Here is a 12,633-nt window from a genome sequence, read left to right on the forward strand (position 1 = left end):
TAAATATTTGAAATAAAGTCGTTATTTTTGTTTGTTTTTGCGCAACAAAAAGTGTTCTCGTCGTTTGATAAACTTAAGATTGAGCCATTGTAGTCACTTGGACTATTTTAACGATGTCTTTAATGACTTTTAGATGCCAGCAAGTGTCATTCCCTCAAGAAGCCTATGGACTAGTATGCAGGAGCGATCTTAATATCTTAAATATCTTAATTTGTGTTCCGAAGATGAACGAAGGTCTCACGGGGTTGGAACAACATCAGGGTGAGCAAATACTGACAGAATTTTCATTTTTGGGTGAACTAACCCTTTAATAGTGAGAATTGGACCCTAAACAAAAGTTACCATAGAGGATTACTCCACTTTAGTTGAAAGCTGAACGTTGTAAACTGAACCGCTTTAGCGGGCTAATTAATTGCTCTGTCCAATTTCCAACTACACAGACAATAAAACAAAATCATAGAGGGACATGCTATAACTCTTTTCATAACAGGCTTTATATAAATCAATGTCTTAAATAGTCCAAGACACGTAAATGATAGTTTAAAAGAAGAAAATAAAAATAGTAGCTTAGCTAATATTGGTTAAAAGTCATTATGCTAAGGTTTTCACTTGTTTTTCCCTTATATGTTTTGAGATAATCAAATTAATAAATGTTTATGCATTATTCAAAATGTTAAGTACCAAATATAGTCTGTCGTGTTTTTAAAGGAACAATTAAATAAAAGATTTTCATCAACCAAATTTATTTGCCACTTCAGTGGAAATACAACAGATGAACATGAAATATATATGAATATGCTATGTATGATGAAATATTCAATAGACTAAGTGGCTGTTTACAAAACGCCGTTTCCAACTAAAAACGTAGAACTTTTTATGCGTTTTGGCCATACATTTACAAGCAAAAACGCTGAAAACGCAAACTTTTGAAAACGAGTTTACAAATTGCACGTTTTTAAAAACGATCTCCGTCTAACAACAAAAACACAAATCTCTGAAGACGATTACATCATACACATGCGTATTACCTGTTCGGTTTAGAGCGTTTCATCACCATCTTTTCCCTGGCATTAGAATACAATGTCTTTAGTCATTTTCTAGATGTGAATGGTTCTGAAAAATTGAGGTGAAAGGGACAAAAGTAACTTCTGAGAACATCTATTCCCAGTCGTGACAGAAAGGATGCTAAATGGATCTCTCCCACACGAAATCACATACATTCTGGACGGTTTAGGTGGTAAAGCAGTTATCCAAAGTGCAGGACCTGAGCAGGAACAGGCAGTATGTGAAGGAGAGACAGAGAGAGAGAAAAAGAGAAGGGAGGCCAAAATGAGATTACAAGCAATAGAAAAGGGCTAGAGGGTTCACTTCGACCCCTACTGTGCATGAAGGCCAGTATGAGCCATCCCTGTGTGCCTCTTACCGCCCGGCTCCCACGGACGCCCCATTCACACGCCCTTTTGACTGTGTCATGAAAGCAGGCTGAAAGGGAATCTCCCATCCTTCCCCATCATGGAGGAAGAGAGGTGGAAGGCAGTGGGATCTCAAGAGGGGGATAAGGAGAGGATGAAGGAGATGGACAGTATGAGGTGAAGATAAGGATGTAGGGTCTCTGTCTGCATCCGAATTGGCCCGATGGGTCCTAACTGGATTTTATAAATGCTTGCTTTGGAATATTTTGGCATAGTGGCTGGTATGAGATGTATGTGTGTTTTGTGTATGTGTGTCACAAGAGGTGGGGGGGGTCACTCCTTTTTAGGAATGCCAGCCCCTGCTCTGGGCAGCGCTGAACTGGGCTATGGGGTGCGGGGTGCTGGGCGCTTTTGTGTGGGTAATACGGTGTGACAACACAGAGACAAAGGCGGATTCATGGAACCAGCAGGTAGCGGGAGCTGCGCTCTTCTTGGCCCTTGGCCAGGGCTCCTGGGGCCCAGAGCTCACAGTTCTCTGTTGTGGTGAACCCAGCTGGGCCTGCCAGAACCAACTGGGCCTCCTTCTGGCAGCAAACCCAGAGAGGTGCGCGCCCAAACACAACCTTTATTAAAAAGGACTGTTTGTCTATGTGTGCGGACATGAACTTCCTGCAAGAATAAAACAAGAATACCAGGGGTGAGATGAGTCTGCAAATTCATGAGAAACAGCTAGACATCAACGGACGTCCACAATGTCTTAAAGACCCTGTGAAATTGCTTGATGAACACAGTTTTCTGTCCTGTGTTCATGCATTTCCTCTTGAAACAGGAAGTTTGCGTGGGACAAATTTGGCCTAGTTACGCCACAGCCATGAACCATAATTTCCTAATCGGGGACATTCTCATTCTAAGGGGAGAGATCTGATTGGACAAAAATCTGTGTAGTGAAGGATGAGTCATCAATATTTGTTTCTGGAAGAGAGAAAATCAGAAGAGGAATGAACTTTGAAACTGTTTAAAAATTACATTTTCTATATAGTATGAAAGAAATCCAGGCGCGTCATGTGACTTGTGTAAGCTGCGCCACTTCACTGGCATTCACATCTCGTTTCCCGTGGCCTCATGGGATATTAAAGTGTCCATTGGATGTGCACTTCAGAATCTCAGAAGTATTAGGGTATCTGGGTACTTTTCTCAGACTGTTTTATGACTACTTTTTCGGCTACTACATAGTATACGAATATACTATAAAATACTTATAAAATACGTATACGATATCAAAGCTAGCAAACACTGACAAGAAATCGCACTTCTGTCTACATAGGTGACTTCCTTCTACAACACATTCTCATCCCAAGACGTCATCTAACTGACGCTTTTGACCATACGTCAACATCCCGACATTTTAGGGCACCCTTTAACGTCAGTTAGATGACGTCATCCTGGGGCGTCATCTTACTGGCGCTTTACCTTTAGCGTCAGTTAGATGATGCAGATAGGTTTAGGTCTGGGGTAAGGTTAGGGTTAGATAGCGTCCTCTAACTGACGTTAAAGGGTGCCCTAAAACATCGGATGTTGACGTATGGTCAAAAGCGTCCGTTAGATGACGTTTTGGGATGAGAACGGGCTTCCTTCTAAGATAGCGTCCCCTAACCATCATAGAAAGTAATAAGTGATTAAAATGAAAGTTGAAACTCTATACCACTTGAGCAATCAGCTTGAATCGCAATCATGCATTTATCTTTTTACTGAGCTCATGGCAGTGTATTAAGTATTTAAAGGAATAAGTCACTCAAAAACTAACATTATGTCATCATTAACTCACCCTCACATCATTCGAAACCTGTATGACTTTTTTTCTACTGTAAAACAAGGTATTTAAAAAAAAAAAGTCTCCTTTTTTGTCCACACAACTACCGTCAATCTTTTTTTAAGCCTCACCGAAGTTGAAAGCACAAAATACATCCAAGATTGTCCCAAGTAAGACTGCTAGAGAGACTTACAGAATTAATGTACTAAAACGATAACATACGTTACCATGACGACTATCATCTAAACATAACATAGTGAACAGGCACTCTGTTTTGGTCATAAATTCACATTATCCACATTACAGCATATTCCATGTGTGTGGGCGCTCCTTTAGATAATCTTACACCATTATAGGCCTTACTGATCCCCGACAAACTTGGTCTGAGAACCACTGTCATTAGAGGCACTTAAATGTTTGGGGTGATGAAGTTGTATTGGTTTTGGTTGACTTGCAGTTTTTCCTGTGGGGACCAAGAGAACTGGTGAGCCACAGTAAGTGTGCTGCGATTGTGAAACGATGGTGTCTGGTTACATAATAAGCTGTTACATTCAAAGGGGGCGTAACTCCATCTCTCAGCACATGCCTTCAGAAACCAAACACGAAGACTTATTGCTGGCTTTCACACACGTGGCCGCGGGGCTCGGACTGGTGGGAGATTGGGGGGGCGGGGGGGCTCCTGAAACATTATCCAGAGAGAAACCAGCACACCTTTGAGATGACACAACGTCAGCGCGACCTCGGGCTGCATTAGCCACAAGTGACATGATCAACAATCGTCCCGGTGCTGTCAGAGACGTTTCCAGCGCACCACTCAAACACCTCGTCAATATATTCCAGAGCTCATCACAGAAAACGATCCATGCCCTCAAGACACAGCACATATAGATGAGAGACTTTTGGGAGAGCACCAGTTAAAGAAGCAGGGATCTCCTTCAAACTTTTTACAAGAGCCTCAGGATAGACTACAGCTCAGTTCCAAAAGGGAGTGAGCTGTCCCGCTGTCTAACTCCACGACTTCTAGGCCAGCATCCTAACTGTTGTGGAACCTCATACATTACTCTCGATGCAGCAACTCAATGTGCCATCAGAATTTCTACTTTATTGTCCTGGAAACTGAAGGCAATTTGTCCTGAGAGCAGTATCCATTGATGATCATGAGTACTCGTAGCCTGGTGCCAGACTTACATCAAGATGTTAGGTCTGGGAACTCTATACACAATGTGATTGGCCTGACCAGAGTTTGGTTTTTCCAGCTAAAACGTCTATGGAGAGTTGCTAGACCACACTGGCTGCAAAATAATTTTTCCTGCCTCTAGGGTGCGTCTGGATTTCTAGGCTTGAGTACTCTAGTACTCGAACGTGACCGTGACGATCAATCATGAAAACGATGATCAGCTTGACTTAAAAAAAAAAAAAACTATTTCTCTTTTTCTGATTGGTTTTTGCTGCATTTTGGGCAGTGCCTTAGTCTGATTGGTTAGTGTTAGGACAGCATTGCCGTCCAGAGTCCAGACCGTAGAACTAAAGTGAAACTATGGCATTGAAAGCGCGCAATGATGCTCGTAACCACTTTGATAATGAAAATACAGTAAAGTGCAAGATCGCAAATCTGAAATATACATAACATTATAATAAGAACACTATCGTAAATTCTTTGTGCTCTAGTTGCCCGTGTCAGCAAGAACCTTTCTCTAGATATCAGCTCTATGGTCTACAGAATAAAGTCAAAGCTTTGGAATAACACCAGAGAAAATAAACAGTGACACAATTTTCATTTTTTTGTTGAACTATCCCTTTAAAAGGCAACATTAAGTTGCCTACCTTTCAGAACAGTGTTTGCAGAAGTAGGCAGCTCACTAATTTTTGGACCAGTTCAGGATATACGTATATGTTTTCCAGGTTCTTCTGACAGGCATAGAACAGTCATATAGGGATATAAAGAAATGTTAACAGATGTTAATGTCAAAGAAAATCACTTTCTTCTCTTTCTTCTTTCTTCTCTCAAGCCACAAGAGAATCTGCATTTGTTCATGCAATTGCCTCAGCTGGAGTGGCGTTTGCAGTGACCCGCTCGTGCGCAGAGGGGACCTCCACAATGTGCGGCTGTGACTCCCATCATAAAGGCCCGCCGGGAGAGGGATGGAAGTGGGGTGGTTGCAGTGAAGATGCTGAGTTTGGGGTTCTGGTATCTCGAGAGTTTGCCGACGCTCGTGAGAACCGACCAGATGCCCGGAGTGCCATGAACAGGCACAACAATGAGGCAGGACGGATGGTAAGAGACACGTGATCTTTATAATTCATTGGGGGAAAATAATAATGTTGATTTTATGTGAATAAATCCATTTGTACACTATACTGTTTAAAAAAATGGTATATATATAAATGATTACTTTTAGTCAGCAACAATGCATTAAACTGATCAAATGTTACATTGAAGACATTTCCGTTACAAAATGCTGGGTTTGTTTTCACACACACACAAAAATGGAAATAAATGTACTGGTATTAAATGTATAAATTTACCTGTTTTCAACATTGATAATAAGTGATGTTTCTTGAGCATATTAGAATGATTTCTGAAGGGTTACACTGAAAACTGGAATAATGATGCTGAAAATTTCGCTCTGCCGTATCAAGAATAACTTACATTTGAAAATATATTAAATTAATGCTGTCAATCATTAAACATGATTAATCATACCTAACATACACAGTTTAATAATTTCACAATCTCTAAATTTCTGTCGAAGAAACATAAAGATGATGTATTATAATGTGGTTAATGGCATCTTTTTATGAAGTACAATATGTATGAAGGCCAGAATCACTGATATCAATACTGCTACTGGTCTCATTATTCAATGGATTTCCCTCTCCATTTTAGCCCTTAATTACAGCCATTCATCACGAAAGTATAATTGAAAGCCATATTTTTTAACATAGTTGTTTGTATCTTGCACTTGAATAAATTAGTAAAAACTGTAAAAATGGCTGTTGTGTTAACTGAAAATAATAAATAGTAAATGCAGCCTTGGTGAGTATAGAGACTTCTTTCATTAACATTAAAAACTGACCCCAAACTTTTGAACAGTATAGAGTACCTTGTACTCAGGTTTGCAAGCGTCATAGATGTCATGTTGAAAACAGCATTGAGAAATACATTACATGACCAAAAGTATGTTGACACCCTCTTCTAATTAATGACTTTGACCCCAATGTATTGCAAGATGACATTTAGGTGTCCACATACTTATAGCCATATTGTGTATTTCTTTACTTAGGTATCCTTATATCTCCCTCTGCTTAAGCCCCCAGGATATCATCATTACCCTTTTGAAATTCAATATTGTCTCTGCTGTTAACATGCCGAAGGGTGACATATGTAATGTGAAAGGAGATAAGCTGAGAATACACACCATATTTGTGAAATCACTTTAGGTAAAGTGTGTAATTTGTGCGACACTCCAAACAGAAACGCAAAATAATGACTGCTTTCAAATACTCCATTTGTCATTGCTTGGACAAACAGGTAGTTCCGCCCCAAACTCACATGATTGGCTGAGCAAAATGTTGTTTTTGTGTCAGTCAGGCCATTGAAACCGATTGCGATTCCGGTAGTACGTCCCACAGAAATTACACACTTCATCTTTAAGCCATCAGGTTCATGATAACCAAACAAAGAACAAAGCTGTACTTGTGCCACTCCTGGGTGGGTCTTACCCCGCGGTTCACAAAGGTGCTAATGCACCGCAGATCTGTCAAATATCTCCTGATCCCTTTTCCGAGAGACTTTCAACTTTAAAACTATTTTCATGAGAAATTACCGGGTAATTACCGCTCTTATCCTTTCATGCCTCTCATAACTTGCATCTGTACTGAATCCGTGACAGAGGTGTAAACTCAGTTGGTGGTTTGAAGAAGGCAGGGAGGGAAGAATAACACTGGGGTTCAGGGTTTAGCCCGTCACTGCTGCTGTCATGACTCAGAATTGGGAGTCGTTCGCGTTAAAGGTGCTTAAGGGGCGATAGGCGAGACCACACTGCAACAGGCCGGCGCTTTGATCAGCGAGGGACCACAGGAGCAGGCACTGAGACAGTCAGCCCTGTCAGGACCCTTGCATACTCCATTGTTTCCACGCAGCCTGAGGGACCCGCTCAGGGCCCAAAGAGTTCGGGACATGATGTCAGCGGCCCCAACTAGACCCCCAGGGACCTGCAAACACCTGCCTTCCGCCGCAGCTGGGGAATTCTGCAGCTAAATATAGGGAGCAAATTAAGGCAAACAAACCAAAACAAAGACGTATAGTGCCGATGGCGTACTCCATTAAGCGGGACTTCAGAAGAGAATTAGACGAGAACTGCAAGGACCTGTCTGCACGCTCAGCACCTGAACAACAACCTGTGGCCTGAGAGCATCCAGAAGAACTTGAAGTCAAGGTTGTCGGAGACTTATGTGGATCCTGATATAAAAATCTGCTTTAGAACGGGGCAGGGTGATACTACGGGCAATAATCAAACAATATCACAATGATGACATTTAGATTCATCTGCACTATGACTGCAATTGTGATACTGCTTTAATACAACAATTCTTTAACAAGAAGCAGACTAAACATGGTTAAGAATGGGAATGGGAGAGAGTGATTTTTCAAATTGAGTCCAAGGTTCATTGGTTCCTGCAGTGAGTGAACTTTGCAATAGCATGTTTTAACCATGATTGGTAAATGGATAAAAGCAATTGGCAAATGTATTTAAAAATGATTTATCACTTTTTGTTTAATTGGTAACACTTTACAATAAATTTCATTTGTTAGTTACATCAGTAAATCTATTAATTAACACGAACTAACAATGAGCAATAGGCCTACATTGGTTACTGTATTTGCTGATCTTGTCACTTCACAGTGCTTTAATTGACGTTAAAAAATGTTTATTTATTGTGATTAATATGCCACTTCAGATTTGGTTTCTGTGCCACTTTTTCTGTGTAAAGATCCCTAAATACAACAAAAGATTTTAATAATGTATTAGAAAATGTTGAAATTAACATTAACACAGATTAATAAATGCTGTAGAAGTGCAGTTAATTATTAGTTCATATAGAGTGCCGAAGTGATGACGTCACTCTGTAGGCCAAAACGCGGAAGTGAGTTAGCATTTTAGCACTCCCGGTTCTATGGGAAAATCTATGGGATTTTTGAATGGGTTTTTGCTAAATTGCCTGAAATAAGATCAGTGGTGAACAAAGCCTCTAAATATTTTCACATTTTGATCTATGACATAGAGCACACAGTTATTACCTTGTGGTTTTTTTAAACTTTATTTTGTCTGCTTGTGTTTTTTAAAAACTTTATATAGGCTTCAAAATGTATAAATTTTGGTTTAACTTGTAAAGATTATCTTGATAGACAAAAAGTGTAAAAACTCTATAGAGTGCCGAAGTGATGACATCACTTTGTAGGACAAATCGGAAGTTAGCGGCGCATGGGTTCCCTCGATCGAAAAGCTAAGCATTTTCCCCATTGACTTTTGGAAAATTGCCAAAAAAAAAAAAAAAACAAGATCTGTGTTCAACAAACTGTTGTGACCCTTACACAGTTTGTATATCAAGATAATCTTTACAAGTTAATCCAAAATTTATACATTTTGAAGCCTATATAAAGATTTTAAAAAACACAAATCAGACACAATAAAGTTTAAAAAACCACAAGCAGGTTATAACTGTGTGCTCTATGTCATAGATCAAAATGTGAAAATATTTAGAGGCTTTGTTCACCACAGACCTTATTTCAGGTGATTTATCAAAAACCCATTCAAAAATCTCATAGACTTTAGAGCGAGGGAACCGGGAGTGCTAAAATGCTAACTCACCTCCGCGTTTTGGCCTACAGAGTGACGTCATCACTTCGGCACTCTATATGAACTAAGAATTAACTGCACTTCTACAGCATTTATTAATCTAACTAACAATTAACTATTTAACTAATGATGTAGTTAACAAATGTTTAATGAACTTTTGTTTTATTCAACTACAATTTAACAGTGAATTAAATCGTTTTTTTTAATCTTTAAGTAGTTTTTATATAAATAATTTAATGTTATTTAACTATAAAATAATATTTTATTAAAATGTGTTACACTTTTATTTGTTTATAATAAAGTGATTTTTTTTATGTTTTATATTTATGTTATTAAATGAATCATTTATTCCTACATTTTATTTCTAAGTGGCACAACCGCAATCATTTTAAATGGTCCTTGATGGATAGCTAAAACTAATACCAAATTTCCAATGTTTTCTCTTTTCCAGACCATCCTGGAAAACATGCACCTTCGCTGTAAGTGCCATGGACTGTCAGGCAGCTGTGAAGTGAAGACCTGCTGGTGGGCGCAGCCTGATTTCCGGCTGTTGGGGGACTACCTGAAAGACAAGTACGACAGTGCCTCCGAGATGGTGGTGGAGAAACACCGGGAGTCCAGAGGCTGGGTGGAAACACTACGCGCCAAATACGCCTTCTTCAAACATCCCACCGAGCGAGACCTGGTGTACTACGAGGGATCTCCAAACTTCTGCGAGCCAAACCCAGAGACGGGTTCGTTTGGTACTCGTGACCGCGTCTGCAACGTGTCGTCGCACGGCATCGAGGGATGCGACTTGCTGTGCTGCGGCCGTGGCCATAACACACGGACAGAAAAGCGTAAGGAGAAATGCCACTGCATCTTCCACTGGTGCTGCTACGTCAGCTGCCAGGAGTGTGTGAGGGTCTACGACGTGCACACGTGTAAATAAGAGCAGCAGGCGGAGGAAGAAAGGGACTAGAGGACATTAAAGGACGGAAAGCAAGAGAAGGAGAGGGAGAGAACACACACACACACACGATAGTGGCACTTCTGTGGTAGAACTCTTTACTAATGTGCCCTTTTTGATCTACACACCCCAAAAGATGCCCAACGTGAGCATCATGGTTACTACTGCCATTCCTCTCACTTACTTCCGCAAAAGAACAAAATGTCTTGTTATCATTCAGTCTTCTTTATCTGTAACACCATCTCTCTGATCATCCCACCCAACTGTCCCGGGGCCGAAACGGGATATGTTCTCCTACAACCAATGACACAAGGCACGCATGAAAGAACAAGAGGATGGGAGGGAGGGAGGGAGGACGACGAGAAACTACTGAATGCTGGGTCTCGAAATGCGCCCTGCTATACTACTGAATCCAATGCATCGCTCATGTTTTCCCTCAAGGTTTCCTGATCCAAGGACATATTGAACACTACCACCACATTCCCTATAATTATACATGTTCAAAACGTGGAACGTATTTGCTGTTTGCTACATAAAAACCTCTTAATTTGCTTTATACAGCAGTTTGGAGGGGTGCAATCGATAAATTAGCGTAGAGTAGGATATTTTTCAGAACATGACCATGCAAAGCCATCGGTAACTCTTCTGGATGAGTGGATGACAGCTGGTGAAATGCATGACGGCAGAATGCGACGACGCGCACTGGGCTCACGTGCACCCGACCAGTAAAATTTTGCACTTACAAAACTACTAATGAGTATACTAATTCTAGAGATTATGACGATTATTTTTAACATATTCTTTTTGATAAAGCTCCTCGTATATGACTGTGAAGGCACCGTTTCAACACTTCCCTGATGAGAAGTTTGCTTAGAGGAAGGAGAACCAGTGAACAGGAGGAGGATAGTTAAGGAAAGAAATAAGAGGGTGAATAAAGGAGGGAAGTGGCAACCCATGAGATTTTACAAAGTTTACAAAGTGGTGATTTCGTATGAATTCGTACAATGTGAATTTGGAAAAAAGCAAGCATGAAGGTCCATCCCTAAACCTAACAAGAGGATCCTATGAAAATGTACGAAGATCGTAGGCTACTAGTTTATACGAAATAGCCACCAATTGGCCAAAATCGCCATGAGAGCGTGTTGGAAGTGGAGGACTGCTGTGTGCGGGTTTGAGTTTGTGATAAATGGAGGAAAGACTGGCTTCACAAAGCTGAAACCGACTTGAGGAGGTTTCCATACGACATGTTCTGACAGTCTCATACGCTTCCCGCTAATTAAGTTCTACTACGCAATGCTACTTCGCATCCACACCAATCCTTGAGGAGCCCTCTCTCAACGGTCACATCTACGCTCCCTTTTCCATTTCTCCTTCCGCTATATCCAAAGTTTTGTACAAAGCCTTTAAAAGTTCATAATTCCCTTTTTATTTTATAATCTGAAAATGTTATGTTTTTATAAATATTATTTATTACACAATGTATATATCTGTATGACTGAACTAAGATTATATATTTGAAGAACAAAACCGTCTCATGACTTTGCTTTTTAATACAAGATTGGCTTTTGCGCAAATGATATATTGTGCTATATAGCCTCCTTTGATATGCAATGCGGATAACGACACTTTTAACAACCAATGATTTTCTCCATAGTGGCATAAAAATAAAATACTGTGCAACACTGGCACGCAGCTAAATAAAGGGTTCGATCTACCAGATCACAATCATCTGACCTCCATGTCTGCATCTACTCTGTCATTCCAGCGCTGACATCATCCTGTAGGTTTGCAGGCGGATCTCTGGTGTCTCCATTACAGTAGCTAAACAAAATGACATAGTAAAGCATGACATAATGCACCATACAAATATTGACTGAAATAAAACATATTTTACCTGTTCATGATTGATATTTGGTACTAGGCTCCTGGTGTTGTATGCACAGGACAAATTGAGTCACACTGTTATTAATCTGGCTTCTGGTGCTGTTCGGTGATTTATTTTAATCGGAATGGTACGGAACTGGGTAAAATGTGGCACTTGCTATGTGAACATACAAAAAAAAATCATGGACATGATTCAAAAAGGTTGAAAGGTTAAAAAAAAATAGTCATACTTGTACTGTTCGCGCTCAAAAATGACTTTGGAAACTAATTTCTTCTAGACGAAATGTTTTTGTACTGCGCCCAACAAAATCTTACTAAAAGCTAATTTTTTGAGATATCAACCTCAAATTTAAAACACAATTTGTTTAGATTTAAGGCTTTGATTTTCTCTGAGTTTTAGAGTAAAACATGTCAAAAATATATATTTATTATAATATTTAAAATAGAATTTTTATGCATTTTTTTATAATAATAAAATTAAGTTTGGTCTCTTTTTAAAGACATTTGGCAGATTATTGTTGAAGTGAGGAAAAAAAAAACGATAAATGTTTAAGTCCAAAGCATTCCAAGATTTCCGACAGTTTAAATCAAGAAATTGTATTTTTAAGTCTAGGTTAAAAATGTGATTCATTCACAGGTAAAAAAAAAAAAAAAGGATCATAATAACTATTTCATTAATATAATTTAGTACCATAAGATCCCCTGAAAATACAAGAC

The 12,633-nt window shown here is 39.6% G+C and overlaps 1 protein-coding gene across 2 annotated transcripts in view; it reads left to right on the top strand.

The window, feature by feature from the left end:
• The window catches only part of wnt3 (wingless-type MMTV integration site family, member 3), a 30,704-nt gene extending 18,947 nt beyond the window's left edge, over positions 1 to 11,757 (top strand). For both annotated transcript variants that reach the window (XM_039661382.2, XM_039661383.2), the window contains exons 3-4: positions 5,232 to 5,497; positions 9,535 to 11,757. In XM_039661382.2, coding sequence (XP_039517316.1) covers positions 5,232 to 5,497; positions 9,535 to 10,014 — 746 coding nt within the window. In that variant the 3' untranslated portion in view covers positions 10,015 to 11,757. The remainder of the gene's footprint in view (positions 1 to 5,231; positions 5,498 to 9,534) is intronic.
• The last annotated feature ends 876 nt before the right edge of the window (positions 11,758 to 12,633 follow it).

Source organism: Pimephales promelas, chromosome 17, assembly GCF_988280905.1.
Source record: "Pimephales promelas chromosome 17, fPimPro1.hap1.1, whole genome shotgun sequence".
In the NCBI taxonomy this organism is placed as follows: domain Eukaryota; kingdom Metazoa; phylum Chordata; class Actinopteri; order Cypriniformes; family Leuciscidae; genus Pimephales; species Pimephales promelas.